Here is a 25,813-nt window from a genome sequence, read left to right on the forward strand (position 1 = left end):
AGACCGAGATGTTGTAGTTGGGGCTCCCTCTATGGGTGCGAAGGGATTGTGCATTCCATTCAAACAACCAAAAGATATTGCTCCAGGTACACACTGTATACTCCCAGACTGCACAAATGATGCCAAGAAGTATACTCTATTTGGACGCAGCTACTAAGATGATCACTACATAGGATCACAACTTGCCTGGATCCCCCACCCCACCATGCCCCATCCCCACCCAGACTGCACAAATGATGCCAAGAAGTATACTCTCTTAGGACGTAGCTACTAAGATGATCCCTACATAGGATCACACCTTGCCTGGATCCCCCACCCCACCCAGACTGTAAGAATGATGCCAAGAAGTATATTCTCTGAATGTAGCTATTAAGATGATCCCTACATAGGATCACACCTTGCCTGGATACCCCTGCCCCATCCCACCCAAACTGTAAGAATGATGCCAAGAAGTATACTCTCTTTGGATGCAGCTACTAAGGTGATCCCTGTACAGGATTACACCTTGCCTGAATCCCCCTACCCCCACCCTTATCCAGGCTGCAAAAATGCTGAGAAGTACACTCTCTGTAGACGTAGTTTCTTAGATGATCCCTGTAAAGGGTCACTCCCTAGCCCCCCCCCCATGTAGTCACCGAGACAAAATGCTGTCAGCATATTTTAGAAGGCTAACCATTACCATATGGTAACCACCCTATAATATTCCTTTATGTTACAATTTCATAAAAGAGTGCAATACTCATTTTCCACACAAATGCTTAGTTCTAATCAACTCCTACACAAAATAGAAGAGTGATAGTTTTTCAAATTTATTTGTAAAATTGTTGTTACGATATTTATATCCATTTCTATGTACTCATATGATTCATTCTTATTCTACTAAATTCCCTCCTTCCACCCTCTTCCTCATAAATGAAAAATACATTATTTCCTGAAGGGGATTGATATGTATGCTATATAACTGAGATTACCAACATGTAATGAACTAAGGTATGCACTGGTTAACCATGTACATGAATTGATTTAGTTTTTATTTCAGCATATTGGTTGTTTAAAGTGCCTCACAGCAAAGATTTCTATAATGAGTGTTCCATCTTCACATGATGATATGAACCAGACACATCTCCCCCCCCCCCCCTCTCTCTCTCTCTCTGCTCCATTATCTAACCGCATAGTTCTTACAATTTATTTCTTTGAAAAAAAGATATATGATACCATTTCAGCAGAGAGAAAAAATATATTGAACAATTTATTTCAGGTATAACACATACAGGTATGTCGATAATATCAGACTTTCATGTATTTCATTGAAAAACGTTATTTATATATGATTCTCAAGTTTTCAAGACTTTTTCAAGAGTCATCTTTAACACTCACAGTGAGACCTTTTCCTTTTCAAAAGTTTCCTTTCTAAAAACGTTTTTATTTATGTTCATATTTTCTAGGAAAGAACAAATTCTTTGCTCCTTAAACAAAACCTAATAATTAGATGAGCTAATCTAGTTGGTCATGATATACTGACAACAGTATATTATATGGTACAAACATCAATACCTGCCCAATCTCTGCACAGCTCTGATGTATTATACAAGCATATAGATTTCAATGAAAATTAGTCTCTTGCTTCATCTATACTATACATAAAAGTTTCCATTATATTACTACACTGAAGCAACATGAAGCAGTGGGGTCACAAATCTCATATCTCAAAAAAGGCAAATATTCAGGCGGTAAGTGAGAGAGAAATGACTGTTATCACATTATAACATTGCTTTTACTCAGTTTGCTTCATCGTCTTGGTCCTGTGCACAAAGCAATGGTGCTGTATTATAGAAGTTATACCACTAGTTACATTGGTTATTATGTATATTAAAGTGTTCAAATCAACTTTATGATCAATCACTGAGCTTGATGTTACAGGCCTTTGATAGGAAGCTGTGATATGGACTGACAAATGTTTGTCTGATTTTTGAGAGACTAAATATCATGTTCAGTTGTTGATTGAAAATAAATTTTAACAGAATAACTACCCAAGTGTTATATGTATGAATCAAATCATGTGCTTAACGATTTTGCTGGGTTAGGGTTACTTGATCAATACTGATGATAACTGAATTTTTGTTTGACTAGAACTACATCAGTGTCACACAAACAAATGATTTTCACTGAAATTTGATATACAAAGTTTTTATCACATTTCTGGTTATTCATCCTGCAGGTATATCATGGTAAAAAATGGTTCTAACCATATCTCTTTGTTTGAATGAGTCATATACATTTACTGTCATATGATGTGGTTTGTAATTCCCACTGTTTAAAAAAGTACTTTATAAAATCTAACATGATTGTATTCCAAATATTGCGTTTGGAGATTCCTAGTTTTGGGTAAGAAACTATTTATGAGAATACAATTGCTGCATTTGCTAGGGACAGGTTTTGAGATTTCAAAATCAATAGCATGACATGGGATACAAGAGTTAAACATGATATTGATATATTTCAGGTCAAAAGTTCAATATATTTTCATTTTGAAATATACACATTCAAGTATATTGCATTTACAAAAGGAACATTGTCAATGACTTAGAAATGTAGATCTATCAAAACTTAACCATTAAAACTTTTTGATATTTTAGCTGAAAATAAATCCAATTTTGTATCCTTATCTCTATACGTTTCTCGTCATATTATTTGCATTTCATTCTTTTGTTAAATCAAGATTGTGTGAGTGACATTCTGATTGTATCAATCATATTATGGTGGATTGATAGATTTAATGATTGGCTAACTGACTTTGTAAAGTATTGATTGATTGATTGATTGATCAATTTTTTTATTTTTCTACAGTTGTTTATTATGTGAGGTTGAGTGCATGTGTAGTTACTATTGATTAACTCTATATATCTCATTTTCATTTGATAAAGAATAAGTCAAGGTAGTAGATAAAATAACAAATTAAACAACTTCATGATATCACATTTATGTATCAGATCAATGAATATTCTCTGTAGGCCTACATATTAATGTCAGTTACAATAATTAATCCAACATTTCGGAACAAATTGTCACAATACACGTCAGTCTACAGTATCATATTTTTTGAAGGTACATTCTGGTTGTTTTGTACATGAAAGAATAATGCATTGAAAAATACATGTATACAATTTGTGTAGAAATTATGAATACTTTTTTACTGAAAATTATCCAAACAAGGTTACTTTATAATGTACTTCTGGCAGAATGTTTGATGAATGATGTAGATTTCAACCAATCCATAGTGTTTATATGTAGGAAACGCAAATGCTAAATACATGTGCATACATTACATGATTGTGTTTCCAACAAATTCAATACGTCCGTCATCATATATCTCCATAGAAATAGATTCCCCACTTCTCCATCCGTCTGATTTTCTTCTTATTCTTTTGTCGTCATAATTCTTTGACAGCACCGAACGATTTTGAACGATCTTTAGGATGAATCAAAGGTTCTTGTTCATTTGGTTTGCCATCACTTGGTATCATTCCTGAGAATGTACTTGGACGGACTCTCATTCTTGTCACATTCCCATTGGTTGTACGGAAGATGATGAGAGTAGGTATAAACATGATACCAGATTCTAATGTCAAAAGGAAGCAATGCCATTCTGTTGAAAAGAAAACATCAAAATAACGTTTAGTAAGGATTGCTGCAAAAAAAAATGATAATGATATTAGCCATTAAATCATAGTCCCCAGAGTTACGATGGATTCAAGTCAATCTCCCAACCCCTTTCATCATTACCTCATTTTCATTCTTTTTTTCTAGTATATATTCATTCTATTTGTTTTCATCTGTTAATTCTTCTTTTCTTTTCCCTCCCTTCGTTTTTCTTTTCTTCCTTTTTTTTTGTCTCGCCTGAATGAAGTTCGTCAGAGACCTAGAGATCACTTTTCCTGTTAGTCTCTTGGTCTCTTACAAAACTGTTTGTGAAACTTGCTATCATTAATTTCTTCATTTACAATGATACATTTGTTGAATGTTGACTTACGATATCCCCTGTCTGGTGTATTGAATGGTTTGTTGCACTGAACGACGTCGAATCGAGTAAGGATGACAAGGAGAACGGACTGGACGTTGCTGAGTATGAGAGCTGTTTGCACACAGAGAAACTTTATCCGTATTCTGTAAGGTTTCAGAAAGTTTTTACTCGCTGAGAAGAGCACGATTAGAGCTGAGACAGCAAAGATGGCGGACACGAGAGTAATGCAGTTTAATGTGAGCATGATGGTCGAGGCAGTGTCCTAAGAGATAAAGATAATCAAATCTTAAACCTCATGAATGCTATATATCATTATCATTATTACTTAACATTGATAGGCATTAAATGATATTTCCCTTGGTTGGTTATCTGGAAATGCTTCTTGACTTATGTTTCATGGATAACAATATGTCGAAAAAGAATTTCCTTTTCTCCCCACCGATCTTCCCAAATGATTTATTTTTTTACCTTTGTGCTACAGGGTTCGATTCACATGTCAGGCTCTAGATGATAATTTGTGTCAGTCAAATAAATCTTCTCTGCATTACCAGCTTGGCACAAAAAGTAAGCAACTTGACCACAAAGTTAGTCATCCCATGGAGCTAGATGGTCATACAATGAGATAAACTAATATTTACCGGGTTTTCATTGATCGAGCCATCTATGTTGAGTACCTCTGTGATGAACAGCAGAACGGGTCTAATGATAGCAGTCTGTAAAACACATGCCTCTAGTATGCGATAGTTTCTCCTTTATAATAAAGCAAACATATACCACGTCGATAATGGTTCAAGATGCCGCGACAGAAAATAATATGTAGTTTTTGTCTCACCTGCATAGCAGAGTGAGACTATAGGCGCCGCTTTTCCGACGGCGGCGGCGTCAACACCAAATCTTAACCGAAGGTTAAGTTTTTGAAATGACAGCATAACTTAGAAAGTATATGGACCTAGTTCATAAAACTTGGCCATGAGGTTAATCAAGTATTACTGGACATCTTGCCTGAGTTTTAGGTCACATGATCAAGGTCAAAGGTCATTTAGGGTCAATGAACTTAGACCATGTTGGGGGAATCAAAATCTTAACCTAATAAGGTAAATCATGAAGCTATTAATAGCTTCATGGGTAAATCAAGTATTACTTATCATCCTGCTTGAATTTCACGTCACATGACCAAGGTCAAATGTCATTTAGGGTCATAAACTTTGGCCAAATTGGGGGTATCTGTTGAATTACCATAACTTTGAAAGTTTATGGATCTGATTCATAAAACTTGGACATAATAGTAATCAAGTATCACTGAACATCCTGTGCAAGTTTCAGGTCACATGATTAAGGTCAACGGTCATTTAGGGTCAATGAACTTTGGCCAAATTGGGGGTATTTGTTGAATTACAGTCATAACTTTGAAAGTTTATTGGTCTAGTTCATAAAACGTGGACATAAGAGTAATCAATTATCACTGAACATCCTGTGCGCATTTCAGGTCACATGACCAAGGTCAAAGGTCAATGAACTTTGGCCATAATGGGGGTATCTGTTGAATTACCATCATAAATTCGAAAGTTTATGGATCTGATTCATGAAACTTAGACATAAGAGTAATCAAGTATCTTTAAACATCCTGTGCGAGTTTCAGGTCACATGACCAAGGTCAAAGGTCATTTAAGGTCAATGGACTTTGGCCGTTTTAGATATAATTATTAGATTGCTGTCATAACTTTCAAAGTTTATAGATGTAGTGTATAAAATGTGGATATAGCTATGGGTAATCAAGTATCACTGACAATTAAGTTTTAGGTCACATGATCAAGGTCAAATGTCAATGAACGTAGTATTGTATCATTATATGAATGGTGTTTTTCGTGAATAATTATTTTATAGTAGTTTTCAAAGTCAGCACTGCTGATATGCAGGTGAGACCGCCAGAGGCATTCCACTTGTTCTGTGACGACATTATAAATGCCCAACTTTCGCAAAAGGAAGCAAGTGATGCATCAGTCAAATTTGAGTTATTGTTTTTGAAACACCCTTTTTATGTTGCACGTTCAGGCAAAATTGGGGGAAGAAATGATCGTCCTATGGAAAGATATTGAAAAAAATATGCTGTTAAATTGCATTGAAGCCTATGTACATGTAAATGTACATACATTGTTCATTTACAACAAATGATACTTTTCTAGCTTGTTTCTTGTTTTAAGCGCTTTTGCCAATTTAGGAAAAGCCCGGCATACCAATAATGATAATAATAACAATAAATGGATACATATTTCTTTTGAACGTTTTTGTGTATTTTTTTAACGCAAAATTGTTTTAGCAAGTTAAATAAGTCGACTTGGATCTATTTGTTCTTTTTAGTGATTTTTGTTCTTAAACTGGTCATTATTACTTTTTTTTATAAAATGATCATCATGCAAAGAGTTATCCTCAAGATATTCTCATACGTCCATATGCGACTAGTTAAATGGGAATAATTTGTTGAACGGTTATAAGTGGTACTCAATTTAAGACATTGTAATTGAAGTTTGAAACCAGACAAGATCAAAGGTTCACTATGATTTCCAAACAGAGCATACGAAAGATAACTGACACAATGTTGTTTTCATAAAAACTTATTCAGGGCCCGTGATATATAAAGCTTATTTCTACGAGGATTTTTTATTGATTATGTGATCAATCCAAGGAAGCTCCTTGATAGCCGTAATTTTATGCAGATTTTTTTTCCTAGAGGTGGGGGGCAAGACGTGTTAATTTTTTAAGAAACTCTAAAGCGAGGGAGCGAAGCGACCGAGCTTGTCATGGGGCATTTTGCATTTCCTTAAAGGGATGGTCCAGGCTGAAAATATTTATATCTAAATAAATAGAGTAAATTTCATCAAAATCGGATAACAAACAACGAAGTTATTGAATTGTAAAGTTTATCAATATTTTGTGAAAACAGTTATATGCACATCGTCGTGAATATTCATTTGGTTGGCTGATGAATGTCATATCCTCACTTTCCTGTTTCTTACGTTACTACATGCAATTATAATTGTTTCATTTTTTATAATGTGTAAATGATGTGTCTCCATTATGATAAAATACGTTGCGGCAATAAATAACTAATGCACTTAATCAGTTGTCAATCCAATTGTTTTAGTTCTTGGTAGAAATGTTTGAATAAAACTTATTTCATATAATAGAATACAAAAGAACAAGTGGGGATGTGACATCATCGGCCCACCTAATGAATATTCAGTCCACCCCCCCCCCCCCTTAGAGCACGGCCATAAATCTGCCCATGATTAATCAAACTTTATGTTACAGTGCCAAGGTGGTGATACACACATTTCTATATGAAAAAATGTGACCGAAGGTTGACATATAATATTTCATGAGACATCGTAAAGGTAAATTCTAACCTGGTCATTTTGAGTTTTGGTAAGCATTGAAACAAACACATGAGTGGTGGTCTAGCGATCGAGAACTTAGTCCCATCCATCCTAGTGATCATTGCATCAAGACCTCCGAAATAGTCAACGATCAATGTGATGAACTCGTATAGACAGACAGCGAAAAAACTAGGGGAATAGAAATGGAAATCATTCAGAAATATCTTAAAATACCATTTCAACTTATTACAGTGTTTAAATCAGTACGGCTCCGGTGATTATTTTTTCTTAAATAGTACACCTAAGTCTTCTGTGATTTGTAAATTATTTTGAAGTAGATTAATCATAGTTTTATTCTTTTATAATTGTAACATGATTTTCGTTTTCTTGGTTAGAGAACTGATTATTCTAGAATCAGAGTATCTCCGCCATTCGAATCAAGATATTGACTTGCTCGTTAGACCTAATCTTTGGTCAAGTAGTGCTAAGAAATCAAATGAATTACCATCAGCATTTCTCCCTTTATCTGAAGATTAAATATTAATATATATATTTTTTTCAATTCATAGATAAACATGACTTCTGCCCTTGATATAGGATGTGTTTGTCTTACAACTAGTTTCTTATCTTAGTGTTTGTATTATAGTTACTGAACTTCTGAAGATCAGTGATCAAAGTTGTTATCAATCAAAGGGAAAAGTAGCTAGTTCCCGTTCATATTTCAAATACGAAATATACATAGCAGAGAGGTTTATCTTTATTAGATTATCGGTTAAAAAAAAGCTCACGCTGTTCCAGTGAGAGTACATAATCCAGCAGCCCTTGGAATGTAGAGACCAAGTAGACATGTTGCACAAAATACCTGGAATATGATCAAACATATAACATTTCATAAACTTCTTTGAAGATGTAAGAATAAATGCAAACTTCGATTTTTTTTCTTACGGTTTCTCCACATTGCTTACATCATGAAACATAGAAAATGGTAATATAGAAGTATTAGTGTTGGTTAATGTAGTCGTATATAGGACGAGGTGGAGAAGGAGGAGAAGAAGAAGAAGGAGGAGGAGAAGAAGGAGAAGAAGAAGAAGAAGGAGGAGAAGAAGGAGGAGAAGAAGAAGAAGAAGAAGCAGAAGAAGAAGGAGGAGGAGGAGAAGAAGAAGAAATGTATCTTGTTCTTGTTCAATATACAAGTGCCATATAAATATCACTATGAAAATCGAACAGATAAACTGTACAGTTCTTCGATGTCAAAATGTCCATGATTTCTATGCCTAAAGCAAATTGACATTAAAAATTTACACTCTGACGGACCGTTCAGACTTCGGTAGGTTTGTACTTTGAATAATGAGATGGACAATTAATTAGAATAACGAAGAGGAGAATTGTCCATTACATAAAGCTGTTGATAAGATACCAGTTTATTTCATTTGAGATAATTCTATGTACAGATCGAAACTTTATGAATGTCAAATATCATTTATCAAGGTTTTCATTTGTTAGAAGGAGGGGTAGTGGTAAAATGAGTATAAGATATAAAATATTTCACAAATCTGTCAAAACCGAATGTTCGTTGATTTTGGTAAAGTATTTGTATTTTATTATTTTTCAAATAATTTATTTCCCTTTGTGGGGTGGTCTTATTATACTGCTGTACTGGCATATACATGGGGGCTTAGGGAGCCATGGCCCCTTCATAGGTTTCGCGACCGTGAAAAAAAAAAGGAGAAGAGGAAAGAGAAGAAAAGGAAAACCGGAATATGTATTATTTTCTTAATATTATTTCAAAATCTGTCATAAAATTACATTTGCATTTTGAGAAAGTAAACATATTTGCGCGATCTGAAATTTTTCGGATATTTTGTCGCGTACAGACGCCATGTTCCGCCCCCTCAATTTTCGGGCTCATTACGCCACTGCACCGTTGAATATACATACCGGATATATACCAATGATCCAAACAATAGATGTTCGTCGATCACTGTAGGGTATATGTTGTAGCACCCACATCCAAGCTTCAAAGAATAATATAGCTTCTATCAAGGTGATGAGAGTACACGTTATCAAGATTGGTAGCATCTTAGGATTCTCCTCCAGGAGATCTTGAAATTGAAATGAGAGAGAAAAAATAATAATTGAAAATCAAATATAGAACTATAATGACAATAATCCTAATAATGGTAATGATAATAATTATTATATAATTAAATCATTGAACAAAGAATAACAATACACGGATTCTCGGTGCCTATGTAGTAAAGTTACTGTTTTTCAGAATAATTTCAATTTCGATGAAAAGATCAATGAAAATCCATAAAATTGTTCAATTGCCCTACGAATTTAAATATGATATGAATTGCGTAGGCCTACATAACAAAAACATTTATCCATAAACTGATGGCATAAAAGGCAAGATTAGATAACAACATTTTTGTACAGATCACGTTGTTTTACTAGGATAAGCTTAATATTCTGAATATTAGACTGATATTGTTTCACATCAAACAAATATGATTCGGCTATGAAATGAGGTTATTTGAAATAAAAATCTTATTGAACTTGAAAATGATCCAGCGAGGGAATAACCATTAAAATCACCAAGCATTCAAACCAAATATCATTCTAAGATTATGGTTGCTGATCTGAAGAGAAGATCCGATGAAAGATAGACATGTCTCAAGAATCATTTTTCCCTTTATGTTCAGGCTATTCCTTTAAAAGAAACAATATCAGATAAATAATATCCATAAATCCTTATGTCGAATTGGTAAAAATTAATAGATAATCATACTATCCAGCATTTCTTTCGCAAGCGGTGTATAGGAGCAATTGTCGGCCATGATGTGGTCATGAATCTCACTCGGTCAATAGATCATATTAATTAATCCTGGAAATCCAATATAAATGCCACTGATAGTTCAAGACTCCGGTTGTATGCGTGCAAACGTTAATGCAAATCGGAGATCAATAATCCCTTAACATGATGATGAGTTGAATTTTTAACATTTCATGGAAGGAACAGTGTTGTGAAGAGCCTATATTCGAAGACCACTTTACTAGTGAAGTTCGAAAATGCACTTTGGCATTTGCTTGTTGTAGGTATGCATGTGTTGACTTAATAGGACTCGACAGGACTGAAAAATACTGTGTTTGTAAAAGAACTTCTATATATTTATTTAACAGATTCAGATCAGAAGTGGGTCAACGGAGAGGAAGTCCTTTACATACATGCAGGGACCCATTCCATAAAGAGTTCAACTGCTGTAACTTTCCCATTATGGCAATCACTATGGTAACAGGGCTCAGGAGCCAATTAGAATCAAGATTTCTTGGGAATTCACGACGATTGCAAAATTACAATAATAACTTTTTTTATATAAAACAGGACCCTTTGTCTTTTTTTACAAGATCATTCCAGTCGGCGGTAGCGATGTCTGGACTAAGTGCAAACGTTTTCAAACTATTGTGACATAAAACATGAAAGTGAAAGTTGAATTCGTATTTCATCAGACACTATAGTTTTCCCCATATAACTACACTCCTTCTCAATTTGGTTGATCCTACCAGAATACACTCCTATAACACCAGGATAACAACATCGTCGAGGACGTGTTAATGAGTATACAAGTGATGTAATAGTTGGAACTTGTCCTGTGTCTTTATCACCACCGCAAAGCTAAAGCTCAATAGATTAATAAATAAACTAATTAATCGAAAACTAGACTTAATTGGCCATGTTATTAGACTTTGAACGATTCCCTATTGCACTTAAAAACGTCCCAGACAATTAAGCTTCCGAAAAAATAATGATGCACAACGAAAACCCACATCCATCGGGTCATTTCATTACAAATAATTGTTTTGTTGCGTACATGATCGAAATGTCTGCGTTCACTGTAATTATTAAAACTATCATTGATCATAATGCAAAGGTTATTGTACTTAGAAATTCATTCTGCCCAATCTTTGACTAAACATTTTGAAGGTTATCGACAGAGCTGATATTTTTATAAATGACATTCGCATACATTAATCAATCATTGTCATTTTGGAAATCAATGGTTAGGTACATGGCATGAACGATTTGTAATGAAAACATAACCTTTTGGCTCATAATGCGAAAAGAAAACTGAAATATTCTTAGTTAGTTTATATTTGCGGCTTTCACGTTCTGAAATTGGTTTACTGGTAAATGCTGTAATGCACAGGGGTTCATCTAGCCTTTTTTCCATGGACGGGGTTTGACCGAGAAATTTGACAAGCAAGCAAGCAAAAAAAAAAAAAAAAAAAAAGCTTCTCTACAGAATGTTAGTTGTTTTGGTGCAGAGACATTAAATTTGACAAGCAAAAAAAATACCAAATGAGCAAATGAAGGTCATTTTGGTAACTAGAATTTTAATTTGGGATTGGCTCCAAAATGTATGTCATTGCTTTTTTTTTAACTTGGGAGCCCAAGGGGGTGGGGTTAAACCCGGTCCTACCCCCCCCCCCCCCCGTAGATCCGCCACTGATGCATTGTAGAGTGCTTCATTTCGAATAATAATAATAATAATTGGATTTATATAGTGTTTTTTCCAGAGTATGCAAAGCGATGTGAATCTGGATTGAACGGAGCATTGCGATTCATATTTATGCATGTTTAACCCAAATATAAATTTTCTGAATCTAGGTTAATTGGGCTCGCAAATTGTAATGAAAAAGACCCAATGTAGGTGTATATTTGTGATTGAATGAAAACGGCTTTGGGTGATGTCTATAAGCGCCTATAGTATACTCCTTTTAAGTGTCTAATCACTGGATTCATACCAATAAAATTGCCTTTATGATCTTTATTAATATTATCAATACGTTAACTTTATCATTATCATTGTTACCGCTATCTTTATCATTTTTATTTTTCACCATTTATCCTGATGATGACTTTGTTATTGTTATTATTTTACTATCATAATTCAAGGCTGGCGCTACGGGGGGCAGGGGTGATCGCTCCGAGGATTTAGTAGTGAAAACAAATGGGAGAGGAGGGTGGGGGAGATTAAGAAGTGTATCTATATTATCCGTGTTATTCAATTGAGAAAAAAATGAATTCAAATTTAAGTCGTCTTTGCCTCCCCCATAACAAAATCCCCTGATGTCGCCCCTGCCATTACTGTAATCGTCGTCATCGTCAATTTTGACCGACGTGTTAACATCACAGTCGCGGGATAAGGGTGATAAGCTTGGTAGCTCTTCGATGCACACTCTCTAGCCGTTTCTGATCACCTATTCTAAAAGGTGACCAAACTGAATGGACATATTCTAATAATTAGACCCTTAAACAGAAGCTTCACTCTCGGGCTTCACTGTATCTTCATCCAAATTTACAAAAGACCCCTCATTAAACCTGATATAGGCCTATATCTATACTTTAATGCCCGCTTTAATCATTGGGGTCTACTTCAAAAGTTTTGATCCTGCCTTTCAAACAAAATATATTGTATGATGCTTGTCACGTTGAACTCTGTTTCATTATGTATTGGCTTTTCTCTCTTGAGGACGATAATAGATTTGGGGGCTGACCCCATGCTCTATGGACCAAGCAACGTATAAACATTCTACCTAGCAACTCCTATTCATCACACCCCTAACTCGGTGACCGCTATATGCACGCATTCTGTGTATGCGACGTCTTTCATGTGTGTGTATTCCGTTTACTACTATATTTAGTACTTCCAATGCACCTGTTTCATGCTGATAATTGATTGCGATTGTGTAGTTACCGGGTACTTCTGGGAAAGTTTGGGAAACCTTTTATTTTCCTTCATGTATTCGGAAGAAGATCATCATGCCTGGTAAAGTTAATAGTCAGGATATATATCACCTTGCCCATGCAGGATATGCGCAAAAATTGAACGAATATTTGTCGAAAAATGCGAATAAATCAAACATCAACGAGTTCTCCAAGGACGGAGCTACACCTTTGATTTTGAGCGTACAGGGGTCTCGAGTTGACCCCGCAGCTCCGGGGACGAGCCACGTCGAGTGCTGTGAACTCCTTCTCAGCCATGGGGCTAATCCAAATTTATCGGATAAATTGGGAAGAACTGCCCTTCACTGGGCGGTCTTCTACAAGAAACCAGAGTTTGTCAAAGTTTTATTGAAAGAGGAATGTGACATCACTAAAGAAGACAAGAAGGGACAGAATGTGATGCAATTTGCAATAAGAATGAATGCTGCCAAATGTTTGCAACTTATTTGTGAGACCATGACCGATGAAAAGGTAAGTTCTTTCAAGTTGTAATATCACTTCTTAGCATTTTAATGAGTAATATATACCAAGAAGTTTAATAAAAATATGAATTGAGATGTCTCTTCATTTATCAATTTCAGCTCATTCCACTCTTTGGATTGTTTAACTGTGGAATGGAAATCATTGTGTTTATGCATTCTTACCTTTCACTTGATTCTTGAATGTCTTCACTTTTAAACGCAAGGTTATTGTAGATTTTGTACTATGATTTTGATATAAAGCTTGAGTTCAATAATATTTTTAATGTTCTGTATAATATTTTTTTTTAATGTAAGAGCATCATTTCTTATAGGCCTACGTGTATTTGTAAGAGATCAGATTATTTGTTTAATACCAACTTAGTTGTTCCTGTCTGTATGTTCTTCCTCTACATGGAAGTATTTTAAATATATGCCAATAATTTTCCAGATCATGATCTATCAGTTTGTTATCAGACCTTTCATACCATGCTAATTGCAAGCAATTGTCTAAAATAAAATCACAAGAAGTAAGAATGAACTTGCATATCAGGAAAAAAAACATAATATGTACTTTGGTTTCTTGGAATTTAACACATTTTTTTGCTCGAAGAATAATTTTTTAGTCGTGCTGAGCCTTACAAAATATTAATCACCCAAATGTATCTGTGCAGGATCTGCTGCTAATGATATGCCTTTGAGGGGCTGTTGATCAGGTCTTTTTTTTTTCATCTTATGTGAACCAAACTATCAGATTTTGTCCAAGCCAAGTACATCTGTTGGTACCCCTCTCATCCAAGCAACCAAACTAGGCCATCAAGAATGTTGTCAGATCCTTCTCCAATCTGGAGCTAATATAGATATCCAGGACCAGGCCTATTTTGATAAGACAGCTCTTCTTATTGCTACTGAACTCAACAATCCAGATATTGTGGAGATGCTCATCAAGTAAGCAATCTCACTTATTATGAGAATTAGTTTTATATTTTCAACAGTACGTATATTTAATGAATTATGCTTTACTTTACAGAGGTTTTTATTGTCAACTACTGTGGGATTAAATGAATTATTTATATTGGTTCATAGACTTGCAACATACATGTTTGGCACAATAGATTGTTGAATAGGGCCATCAATTAAAAGATCAAAAGGTTTATGACAAAATAAATATTACAAACTATATTTTTGCTTATCTTGAATACAAGTTAAATGCATTGGTGATGAAAGTTGATTGAAAAAAAAACTATGACAGTATCTAACCAGGGGCGGATCCAGGATTTTCAATAAGGGGGGGGGGCATTTTTGTACAGGAAAAATTTGACAAGCAAAAAAAAAAGGCCTTAGTAGCATACATGTATGATATATTCCTCTAAAAATATTTTTGGCGCCTCTCAAAAGGGGGGCACGGGCCGGATGTGCCCCCCCCCCCCCTGGATCCGCCACTGTATCTAACTGTACTTATGTACTTCTAAGTAAAACATGAAAGTGTATTTTTCATTATCATGGATTGCAAATGGCTGCCACAGCTTCTGTACATGTACAAGTGAAGACCAGTTAATTTAATGCCATTAATACATTGAAATAAACATGAGTTGATTAGAAATTTGACATTAAGTTTATTTGTGTGAAGAATCATTTTAAAAGCTATTAATTACTTTCCAAAATTAATTATATATTTTCAGGAAATTCCTGTTATGATGTATTCATACAACACAAGATCCATATGTTTTACATATCTTCCTTATTGATTGGTTTGAACTCCTAAACATTAATTAAATTGATTTTATTCCACTTTTTATGTTTTAATCAGATAAGTAAAGATCTATGTTTGATGAATTGATTTGAATGGGATTCAGTCAATAAATGAACTCAACCAATAATTGAAACCAATATCATTACATCTATTATTAGATAGTGAATATTGATGAATGCTACATGTAATCCATTTATCAAATTGGGCTGTCACCCTTTGCATGAATTGTTAATTCTTTCAGTTTTCAACCATTCTAATCAGATCATAATATCATTGATTTTCATATTATTAAGTGATCTGGCCCAGTTACAGTGCTACATGTATTCATTAATTATTGATAGTTTTCATATTTTAGCAACTTAGTATGCCATAATTAATTGGCATGGGTGTGTTAGTGAATTTGTGTATATCAGTAGTGGGAAGCAAGCACATCTAAAATATAACAATAACATAAATTGCATCTATGGAGTAGAAATTTAGAAAAAAACTTGAAGAAAAGTCCAACAATATTTAGCATAAACTTTCAAATAGCCTCAGCAATTTTATTAATATTTACTAAGTATTGTAGAGTGGCCAAAGTATTAGCCTACACACTACACCTCTACATCATTTAATTTGAGATTTTATTCCTTAAATGCACTGAGGACTTGAAACGGCAGCAATGAGCTAAAGACGGGTTAATATAAAAGTGCACCTCAGAATGGATTGTATCTTGAGAGATGGAACAATGTTATCAATGTCTAATATTATGAAGTATTTGTATAGATATTGATTATTTTGATCTCCTTTGCCAGATTTAGCTTGAAATTTAAATAACTTCTATTTTGAAAAAAAAAGTTTTTATATGCACACATTCTAGTTAAGTTGAAATTCCAGATAAAGTGTATAATTCCAACAATAAGAAATGAAACCCTTGATAAGTGATACATAGAATTGACTAGAAATACCTGATATGAATTCATCAACCATCCTGTACACCTATAATGGACTATTCTCCTCTTCATCATTCTAATTACTTGTCCATCTCATTACTCAGAGCCCTATAACTGAAGTATGGGCAGTGCGCCAGAGTGAATAAACTTACTATAAATTTTTAATGTAAATTTGCATTACCATATTAATTAGGGCATAGACCTAATGGACATTTTGACAGAGAAGTATTGACCTGAAACGTTTAGCTGGATGGAAAAAAATGCAAACGGTTTAATTTATCTTTTTGATTGTAATTGTGATGTTTCTATATATAAGAGACAACTTTGTGTGAAAAATATTGCAAGTATATTATAGACTTGTGTCTCATTTTTCAATCCAACTCTAAAATATTTCCCTTTTCATTACTCTTCCTTCTCCTACACCCGGGGGGGGGGGGGGGCACTCACATATATGGGTGGTACGGGGACGTTCCGCTTTGATGACCCCCTTTTTCAGACCTAATTTTCAGTTCTCTAGATCTCCTCCTCCTCCTCCTACTTCTTCCACTTGGACCTCTTCCTCTTGCACAGTGTTGCATGTGGTTCATTCCAAACTCCCTCCGTGCTATATTTAACAAATTCATTCACTTTTACTTCTAGATTTTCTGCTTTCCAAGAAGAAACAGGGGAGAGGGAATGATATGTAATTTAATCAAAAGCATGAATCATTATTAAAGCTCTCTCATGTGAATTATCACAATCAATTGTAACACATTACAGATATGATGCCAATATCCAAGCTGAAGATGCCCAAGGCAACACCTGCTTGCACCTGTCCTGTACCCTTACCAGTCCAAAATGTCTGGAGCTAGTCCTGCAGGGGTGTAAAAAGGCTCCTGACCTGGTAGGAAAGAGGAACAAGGCAGGACTGACACCACTCATGGTAGCATGCCAGCAGGGTCTAGAGAAACATATAGAACTTCTTCTTAAATATGTAAGTAATTTTTTAACATTTATCTTATGAGCAAGATATTATTTATAGTCACACTATCCTTTGGCTTGATGGCTTCACCTAATTATTCTTGTTCTTTGTTCATGCAAAAAAAGGTATTAAACAAAATAATAGGACAGTTGTAAAGGGAAAGAGTATGAAAAGATATTGATCGTTAAGATTTCTACCCCTTTCCTTAGAAATTATCACAAAATGTATTAACTATTCCTTTTTATCAATAATTAAGTCAGTAACATTGTCATTTTCACTCTTTTTCATTTATAGTATTAGTGCTATGAAAACTGCTATTTGTTTGTAAGATTGCTCTGGAAGTTATTGTCAAAAATGTATGACAGATATAAAAATGATTGAAAAAAAAGAATATTTCATGAATGTCATGAAAAATGACTATTCATTATTAAGCGAAGGTTACTCATTTAACTTCACCATTAAGGACATGGCTTTAATAGCTTTCAAATGGCCTTGTAGATATATTAATAATAAGAGTTTCTTTGGAATTAATGAATGAGGTTATTACTGTCTGTCCATTTGCTGCAAAAACAATTAATTATGGATGGGTTCGGTCAAGCCTTTTGTGTGTTGGCTTTTGTTTGTAAATTGTCAAGTACAGTGGTTTTTTTGTATGTAGACACTAATAATAAATATGGCAATTTTCTTCATTAAATAAAGTTGTTGCTGACAAATTGTTTGTGTCACAAATCTATCAATTGTTAAAATAAACAAAGCATTTTAAGATTCCAGACAATTATTAATGAGAACCATTTACATGCATCATTTTGTCAACATATTCAGTTTGAGAAATGTGAATGATTGCACTCTAAAAATGACAAACCACACGCATGTAACCTAGTTATAACCGCAGTGTCCCAATTTCATCTGACCACAGTCTATGGCTGTCATTGCATGAATATGACTCTTTATTGATGCTTTTTAATATATTCATTAGTCAATTGAACATTTATTGAGTGTAATAAATAATGCATTCATGACAGCTGCAATTTGTACCTTGAATTTTTTTATTATTATTTGTTGATGGCAGCAATGGAGGTAAAAGTAATTGGTCATTGCCAATGAGAAGTTGATGTCATTGAGATATTCATCATTTCAAGTACATGTACAGTTATAACTAGAAATTTATCATAAAAATAGAACGTCTTAATCAGGATATGTAAAAGTAGAAGAATGTATATTTTAGTATTTTACCCATCCAATGTTTGTTTAGATTCTAGTATGAAGGAAATTGACAATATGAGGAGTCAAATATTTAGAATAAATTGAAAAAATAGAAGTAGGGATTTGTAAAGAATATAGCAAAAATAATAGGGGTGTAATCCCAAAAGAATACAAAAGGGAAACATAGAAATTGGCGTGTGGATCATTTGACACCAACTGCTCACTTAAAGGACAAGTCCACCCCAACAAAAACTTGATTTGAATAAAAAGAGAAAAAATCAACAAGCATAACACTGAAAATTTCATCAAAATCGGATGTAAAATAAGAAAGTAATGACATTTTAAATTTTTACTTCATTTCACAAGACAGTTATATGCACATCTCGGTCGGTATGCAAATGAGGGAACTGATGACATCACTCACTCACTATTTCTTTTGTATTTTATTATATGAAATATGAAACATTTTGATTTTCTCGTTATTGTCATGTGAAATGAAGTTTCATTCCTCCCTGAAGACGTGGAATTCCAATATTTTAACATTTTGTGCTTCAGGCAAGGAGGTCCTAATCATCAAATTCATAAAAATTGAAATATTGTGTAATACAAACAATAAAAAACAAAAGAAATAGTGAGTGAGTGACATCATCGACTCTCTCATTTGGATGTAACTGGCTCGTTCATATAACTATTTTGTTAAAAATAAGCGAAACTTTGAAATGTCATAACTTTCTTATTTTACATCCGATTTTGATGAAATTTTCAGCATTGTGCGTGTCTGATTTTTCTCTATTGATTCAAATCAACATTTTTCTGAGGTGGACTTGGCCTTTAATACACAAATTTAAAGTATGAATATTCATATCTAAAATATTTTGTCTGAAGTAATTTATGTTTTTACTTCTTATTTTATAAATATTTTATTAATTCATTATGTAAGTAATTGTGTTGTGTATCATTTTGAATGTAATTGATTTCAATTAAATAGGAATCACCTGCTAGCATCCAGGATGAGCAAGGTAAAACTGCTCTCCATTACGTTACCGGGAAAGGACTAAAATCATCTGCAGAGCTCCTTGTAGCCACAGACTCTGGTCTACCATGGACTCAAGATGCAGAAGGACGTACACCGCTTCATCTGGCAGTCATTGAGGGCAAGAAGGACCTTGTTGAATTCTTGATTGAGAAGAGTGGTGTAAATGCACAGGATAACCAAGGACATACTCCCATTCATTGGGCTGTTGGTAAGATAATGTACTTAATAAGGCTCAGTGTTATGGGCATTAGGTATAATTATAGATGCAATCATTTGTTACATTTCATTGTGACAAGGAGTAATAATTAAAAATGTTCTTAAAGGTCATGTACACATACAATTAGTTCTTTTAATAGACAGAAAAATAATCATAATAAGCTTGAAACCTCTTAAATCCAAACAGAATCAGATGTCACCTAAAAAGTTATAAAATTTGTAATTTTTTGCTTCATGTTTTATTGAAATATAATACCACAATACATATAATTGACAGAGATGACTATGTCTTTTGTATTTTATTATAATTAAGGAATGTCAAATTTTCTTTTTTGTAGACTTGATAAGTAAAGATGTCTTTGATTGAATCAAAAATTTCATATGGCAGTTCTACATTGTCAAGATGATGTCGAACCACATTTTACAATTTACATTATTTTAGTTTCAATGTTTTTATCAAAATGTGACTTATCTCAGGAAACTGAAACATTCAATTCAACATTTCATAAAATGCAATTTCATTCTTTGTTCAAAAATATAATTAGTATATGGGTTGCATGTGTACTTTTACAATAATCTGCTAGATACAAGAGGAAATGAAATGTTATCATCTTTTAATATTAAAGTGCACACCATTGAAGAAGTTAAAGGGGAAATCATTTAAGGCCCATTTACTGTAAGAGATAACCTGATTTAATAGTTCAATTCACTTGATCAATATTTGTGATTCCTATGACAAATATCAACAAAGTTAAAGGGTATTATGTGATTGTTGAGCAATATAGTGAAATAACTGACCAACTTTTAATCATGTGTCTACATAGCAATATTAATGTGATTATAATTGCCTCTATGTATACATGTAAGGCAATATTGATCTGAACTTATACTGTGTAATGTGCTTAGATGAGTCATTGATAAGGCTATATGATTAACAGATGAAATATATGATAAATGAGATATTAACCTAACATGTTAAGTCTTTAGAGCATAATCACTAATCTTCTTGTGCTATAAGTAACTTGTTGATCATTATAATATACAAGTTCTCTTTTACTTAGTGTAAAATATAGATCAGGCTTGTGATATTTAAGAAACATATATACTCGTTTCTCATCAGAAGGAAAAAAATGATAATATAAAACATTTAGTTATATAATTGTAGGTCTTTTACTGTTAGATATTTCTTTATAATTATGTAGTTTATTCCCTTACCGCACAAGCAAATGGAATTTGAATTTATGATTATGATACTACATGTACTCTTGCATTAATTTATCATAAGGACTGGATAATTGATTTTATACAAATTGAACCATTTATTGTACAGCTGTATGTATCTATTTCTTTCTCGCTTTGAAAATTTAGTTTGTGGTGTCCATGACCTGATTGAAACCCTGGTTGATCATGGAGGTGATCCGTCCCTGATTGATGACCACGGTGCTAGCCCCTTACACTATGCTGCACAAATGTGTGGGGATCCAGCTGTGTCAGAAATTGGTATTTTATGCCTGAAGGTAAGTAATATAATTTGCTTACTTAATTATTCATCAAGTATATTCATATTCTCTGTGTTAATTTAGCAAGCATTATGCTTGCCTTTAAGACTATACCAATGTACTGGTATATTCATCATTTCTTAGAATTTTGACATTTGAAATTAAATAGAATAATGACATAGATTTTATGGTTTTTGATCATGCCTATTTCACAAGTATCTCAATGTTACATTCTCTTCTGATGATCATATCAAGATAAATATATGCAAAATTGATGATATGATTGGTCCAATACTCTTGTTGTGAAAATTGATATTTTATTCTTATTTTTAAATAATATTCAATATTTTTATGGTACTCTTGTCCATTAAACATTCGTGAATACAGTTCTTACCAATCCCCTTAAAGCCCAACACAATTCTTGGATCGTATATATGTATTTACATTTTTCATTTCAATATTCTTTCATTTAAAGGCTTTAATCAAGCGAGGAGCCAAGGTAAATGCCATAGATAATGGACATAAGACACCTCTTCTGTGGGCATCAAGTGCAGGAAGCAGTGAGGCTTGTAAGTTGCTCAAGGAAGCAGGAGCTGATGCTACATTAGCTGATCTTGATGGACTTACAGGTATGAGATGAAATCTATATTGGTTTGTTATATTTTACAAGAAAATGGAAAGGATATTTCATCCGTCTCAATGTATAAGGTCCTTTTGCATGCTTTTTACCCATGTTATCATAAAATCTCAGCCTTTTGCAGCACAATAAATGATCAAAAGTTACAATTTAAGAAGTTTTGTTTACAATAATTATGTATATGGAAAATGAAGAGTACGTTTGGTTTACTTGTTAGCTTATGCTGTAGAAGAAAGTAAAAACATCAAAATATAATTTGAAATTGTAATTGTATATTTGATTTCAGCTCTTCATTGTGCAGTGACATGTGACCATCCATCCTGTGTAGAGACACTCCTGAAGGAATGTGATGCTGCCGTAGACGTACCAGATAAAAATGGTTGTACACCTCTCTTTTATGCTGCTTCCATGGAACAACTAGGGAATGTCCAAACGTTACTGGAGAGTGGAGCTTCTCCCAACCACACTGATAATAAGGGAAAGAGGTAAGCTTGAATTATATTCTCAATGAATTTGGCATATTTTAATAATTGTAACGAACTTACAGATACATGAAATAAAAATAGCCGACAAATTAATGAGAAACTAATCAACCTTTTTTCGTTCATGCTATAATTCAATGATATCTGAATGAACTATAAGGGATGCTCAATCCATTATAGTGTCAACTCCCTTGATCTTGAGCTTTCACTCTTTCATTTTTCAGTCTTCTTTACTATATTACTCTTTCTCCATTCCTTGTCTTCTACCCAGTCTATCTTCTCCATACTCCTTCCTTCCCCATCTCTTCCTCCATTCCTTGTCTTCTTCCCAGTCTATCTTCTCCATACTCCTTCCTTCCCCATCTCTTCCTCCATTCCTTGTCTTCTACCCAGTCTATCTTCTCCATACTCCTTCCTTCCCCATCTCTTCCTCCATTCCTTGTCTTCTTCCCAGCCTATCTTCTCCATACTCCTTCTTCCTTCTCCATCTCTTTCTCCATTCCTTGTCTTCTTCCCAGTCTATCTTCTCCATACTCCTTCTTCCTTCCCCATCTCTTCCTCCATTCCTTGTCTTCTACCCAGTCTATCTTCTCCATACTCCTTCTTCCTTCCCCATCTCTTTCTCCATTCCTTGTCTTCTTCCCAGTCTATCTTCTCCATACTCCTTCTTCCTTCCCCATCTCTTCCTCCATTCCTTGTCTTCTACCCAGTATATCTGTTTCTTATTTTACATCCTCGACTTCACTATTAACATACCATCACCCCCTTTCTATCAGTTTTGTATAACCTCAGTCCCTGTCCTTTTATAGTGAATCTTCTTTTTCCTTTTTAGCCCAATGCATTGTGCTGCTGGAGCAGCCTCCCTGGATGCTCTACGGCTCCTACAGGAGCATGATGGCTCCATGAACCAAGCTGGATCTGAAGGAGAGACTCCTTTTCATGAGGCCCTTCAGAAGGGAGATCTGGGTCAGTTAACTCGGTTGTGGATATTATTATTATCATTATTATTATTATTATTCCTCTAAACAGGATCAAGTCCGTATTATCATTAGCATTATTATTATTATTATTGTTGTTATTATTATTATTGTTATTATTTTTATTTTTTTCATTTTTATTATTATAATTGTAAGTGTTATCTTCTTCTTCATCACTATTATGCCATTCATTCACTTTTCAAACATGTACCTTTATGATTGAGATGCACTTTTCAATGTCAAGGGACAATTTGTTCATATTAATCAGGTCCAGCCAGATTAGACAAGAGTTTAGAGGGCTCCTGCAGGAACAAAACTGCAGAACTCTTATAAGGTGGATCTGCCACTAAATAAAGACGAACTTGAACTTGTTAGTTAGATATATAGGGTGCACCCAGTCTTGCAAATAAGTTCCATATTCTCTTTCATTTGGTTTGTTTTGTATCTATAGACATTATAAAGTTCATGATTGAGAATGGTTGTAAGCCAGGGAGTCCTGATAAGAATGGCCGTACACCACTCCACATAGCAGCAGTGAATGCCAATGTAGACTTATGTAGATACCTGGTGGATCTCAAAGCAAACATTGATGCTTTCTACAAGAGTGATAATGTAAGTACTAGTCATTTTGGAATAATCAATATTACAATGGTGATATTGTGAAAAGACCCCTTCTCCTGTACCTCCATCTCCCTCAGATTTGACAATATTTCAACATGGATCACAGTGTTAAAACCAGGGCATTGAGTGCCCATTCCCACCACGATTGTTGTGAAAATAATAATCTTTGTGAATTAATAGCATGTGATTTACCAATTTTTGTCAATGTACTTTGATGGGGATTGTTTCTATGTAATGTATTCGTACACAATTTGGAAATTGCCTCTGAATGTGGTCAGTCAGTTAAGAGTCAGCATGTGTGAAGCATTTAGATATGACAAGCTTAGTATAATTGTAATCAACAAACTTCAGATCTTAAAGAAAAGTCTTTAATACATTTATATTATCATTCATAAAACTATTAATTTTTATTATGTTTTCCAGGGCTTACAGATGACTCCCCTAGACTGTGCCTGGGATAGTGGTGCAGTGTCCTGTATGGACTATCTCGCTTCCATCGGAGCAAAGAGAGGGAGAGAGCTTGATCACAAAAAGACCATTAACCCAACCAATAACTTATTGAATCCTCCACATCCTAGCTATACAACCAAACAGGATAAGTCCAATGTTAGTGGACCAAAGACTGTGAATAGAACTACCAGTAGAGATGAGAAACAAGACAAAGAGGGTACTAAAGACCAGAAAGAAGATGATGTTAGGACATCTCCGAGGAATGAAGCATCCATTATTGAGAAGAGTCCTTACATGAAAGCTCCACATTCTAGTTATGATCATGCAGAGAGGAGGAATGAAGAAGAACAAAGAGAAGCAGAAGAGAGGAAGAGGTTGAGGTCAGCATCTGTTGAAAAGAAAATGGCTGATTGGGAGAGTTACATCAAAGGTATGCAATAATGTCTTTCTAAAATTCAACTCATTTGTTTGTTTTTATATTCTGAAAAGTATTGTTTATTATCTTGATTTGTAGATTGATTTCTTTTACATTTCAAAACATAAATATGCAGCCATGAGATCTTTAAGAAATAAAGGTTCAGGCTGCAGTTTTATATTTTTACACTCAAAAGATTCAATGCTTTTTCAAAATGCCAATGGAGTATTTCTACTCAGAACTTTAGGTCTTACATTAGGCCAAGAGAAAAAGTGTGCAATTTTAAGACTTCATTTTACTTTTAGATGTAATATTCTACAATAGAAAATATGTTTGATTTGATAGACATTAATTTCAAGATAATTGGTATATTTTCAGAATAATATATTTTTTCCTGATTTTATGATGATCTATGGTGCCCAGAAAACTGTTATTATGTGGTTTGTACAGGGAACTCCACTTGTGCAAAATTATTAATATCAAGTGATTGCTTTATCATTCTCCATTCAGAACATGTCAACTTTTTGGATGACTTGTTAGAAGTGGAACACGAGAGGCTTGAATCAATTCAATCTCATGCCATCGAAGAGAAGGAATCTCTTGTGAAGAAACTTGAAGAAATAAGAGAAGAAATGGAAAAGAGAGTAGAGAAGAAAAACTCAGAAGCTGAGAAACTTAGGGTAAGTCAGATGAAATAAAGTGGTGTTGGATTGGTTACATTAAAGTAGTTATAGTTATAGTTATAGTATGAATGATTATTATCATTTTGACATCATCTGAATCTTCACCTTGTCCATGAGATTGATGGTAAATATATTTTCTCTCAATATTTTTGATATTTTCAGGGAATTTTTTTCCCTCTGAAGAATGGTGACATTGAATGTCTAATATTGATCATAAATTTTTATTGTGAATGATTTTCTTTAAAAAAGACGAAAATACTTCTCGTTTTCAGGTATGAGAAATCAGTATTTTATGATCTATGTTATG

At 34.0% G+C, this 25,813-nt stretch overlaps 3 protein-coding genes across 5 annotated transcripts in view; 2 read left to right on the forward strand and 1 right to left on the reverse strand.

Annotated features, from left to right (window-relative positions):
* Positions 1 to 2,665, forward strand: part of LOC129265004 (bifunctional glutamate/proline--tRNA ligase-like) — a 33,223-nt gene extending 30,558 nt beyond the window's left edge. For both annotated transcript variants that reach the window (XM_064101882.1, XM_064101883.1), the window contains exon 34: positions 1 to 2,665. In XM_064101882.1, the coding sequence (XP_063957952.1) occupies positions 1 to 157 (157 nt within the window). In that variant the 3' untranslated portion in view covers positions 158 to 2,665.
* Positions 1,237 to 19,564, reverse strand: LOC129265005 (organic solute transporter subunit alpha-like). 2 transcript variants are annotated; one of them, XM_064101884.1, is made up of 7 exons: positions 19,486 to 19,564; positions 9,334 to 9,497; positions 8,184 to 8,257; positions 7,426 to 7,584; positions 4,660 to 4,771; positions 4,031 to 4,283; positions 1,237 to 3,646 (listed from the first exon to the last, which is right to left on the reverse strand). In XM_064101884.1, exons 1-7 carry the CDS (start codon positions 19,493 to 19,495, stop codon positions 3,432 to 3,434), a joined length of 987 nt encoding a protein of 328 aa, XP_063957954.1. In that variant the 5' UTR covers positions 19,496 to 19,564; the 3' UTR covers positions 1,237 to 3,431. The 2 variants fall into 2 exon arrangements, with proteins under 2 accessions (XP_063957954.1, XP_054758959.1); XM_054902984.2 differs by lacking the exon at positions 19,486 to 19,564 and adding an exon at positions 10,187 to 10,531.
* Positions 13,109 to 25,813, forward strand: part of LOC129265003 (ankyrin-3-like) — a 17,283-nt gene continuing 4,578 nt past the window's right edge. The window contains exons 1-11 of the mRNA XM_054902980.2: positions 13,109 to 13,654; positions 14,396 to 14,589; positions 17,086 to 17,299; positions 19,479 to 19,734; positions 21,111 to 21,259; positions 21,717 to 21,870; positions 22,165 to 22,363; positions 23,193 to 23,326; positions 23,789 to 23,949; positions 24,382 to 24,838; positions 25,334 to 25,503. Coding sequence (XP_054758955.2) covers positions 13,220 to 13,654; positions 14,396 to 14,589; positions 17,086 to 17,299; positions 19,479 to 19,734; positions 21,111 to 21,259; positions 21,717 to 21,870; positions 22,165 to 22,363; positions 23,193 to 23,326; positions 23,789 to 23,949; positions 24,382 to 24,838; positions 25,334 to 25,503 — 2,523 coding nt within the window. The 5' untranslated portion in view covers positions 13,109 to 13,219. The remainder of the gene's footprint in view (positions 13,655 to 14,395; positions 14,590 to 17,085; positions 17,300 to 19,478; positions 19,735 to 21,110; positions 21,260 to 21,716; positions 21,871 to 22,164; positions 22,364 to 23,192; positions 23,327 to 23,788; positions 23,950 to 24,381; positions 24,839 to 25,333; positions 25,504 to 25,813) is intronic.

Source organism: Lytechinus pictus, chromosome 7 (genome assembly GCF_037042905.1).
Source record: "Lytechinus pictus isolate F3 Inbred chromosome 7, Lp3.0, whole genome shotgun sequence".
Classification (NCBI taxonomy): domain Eukaryota; kingdom Metazoa; phylum Echinodermata; class Echinoidea; order Temnopleuroida; family Toxopneustidae; genus Lytechinus; species Lytechinus pictus.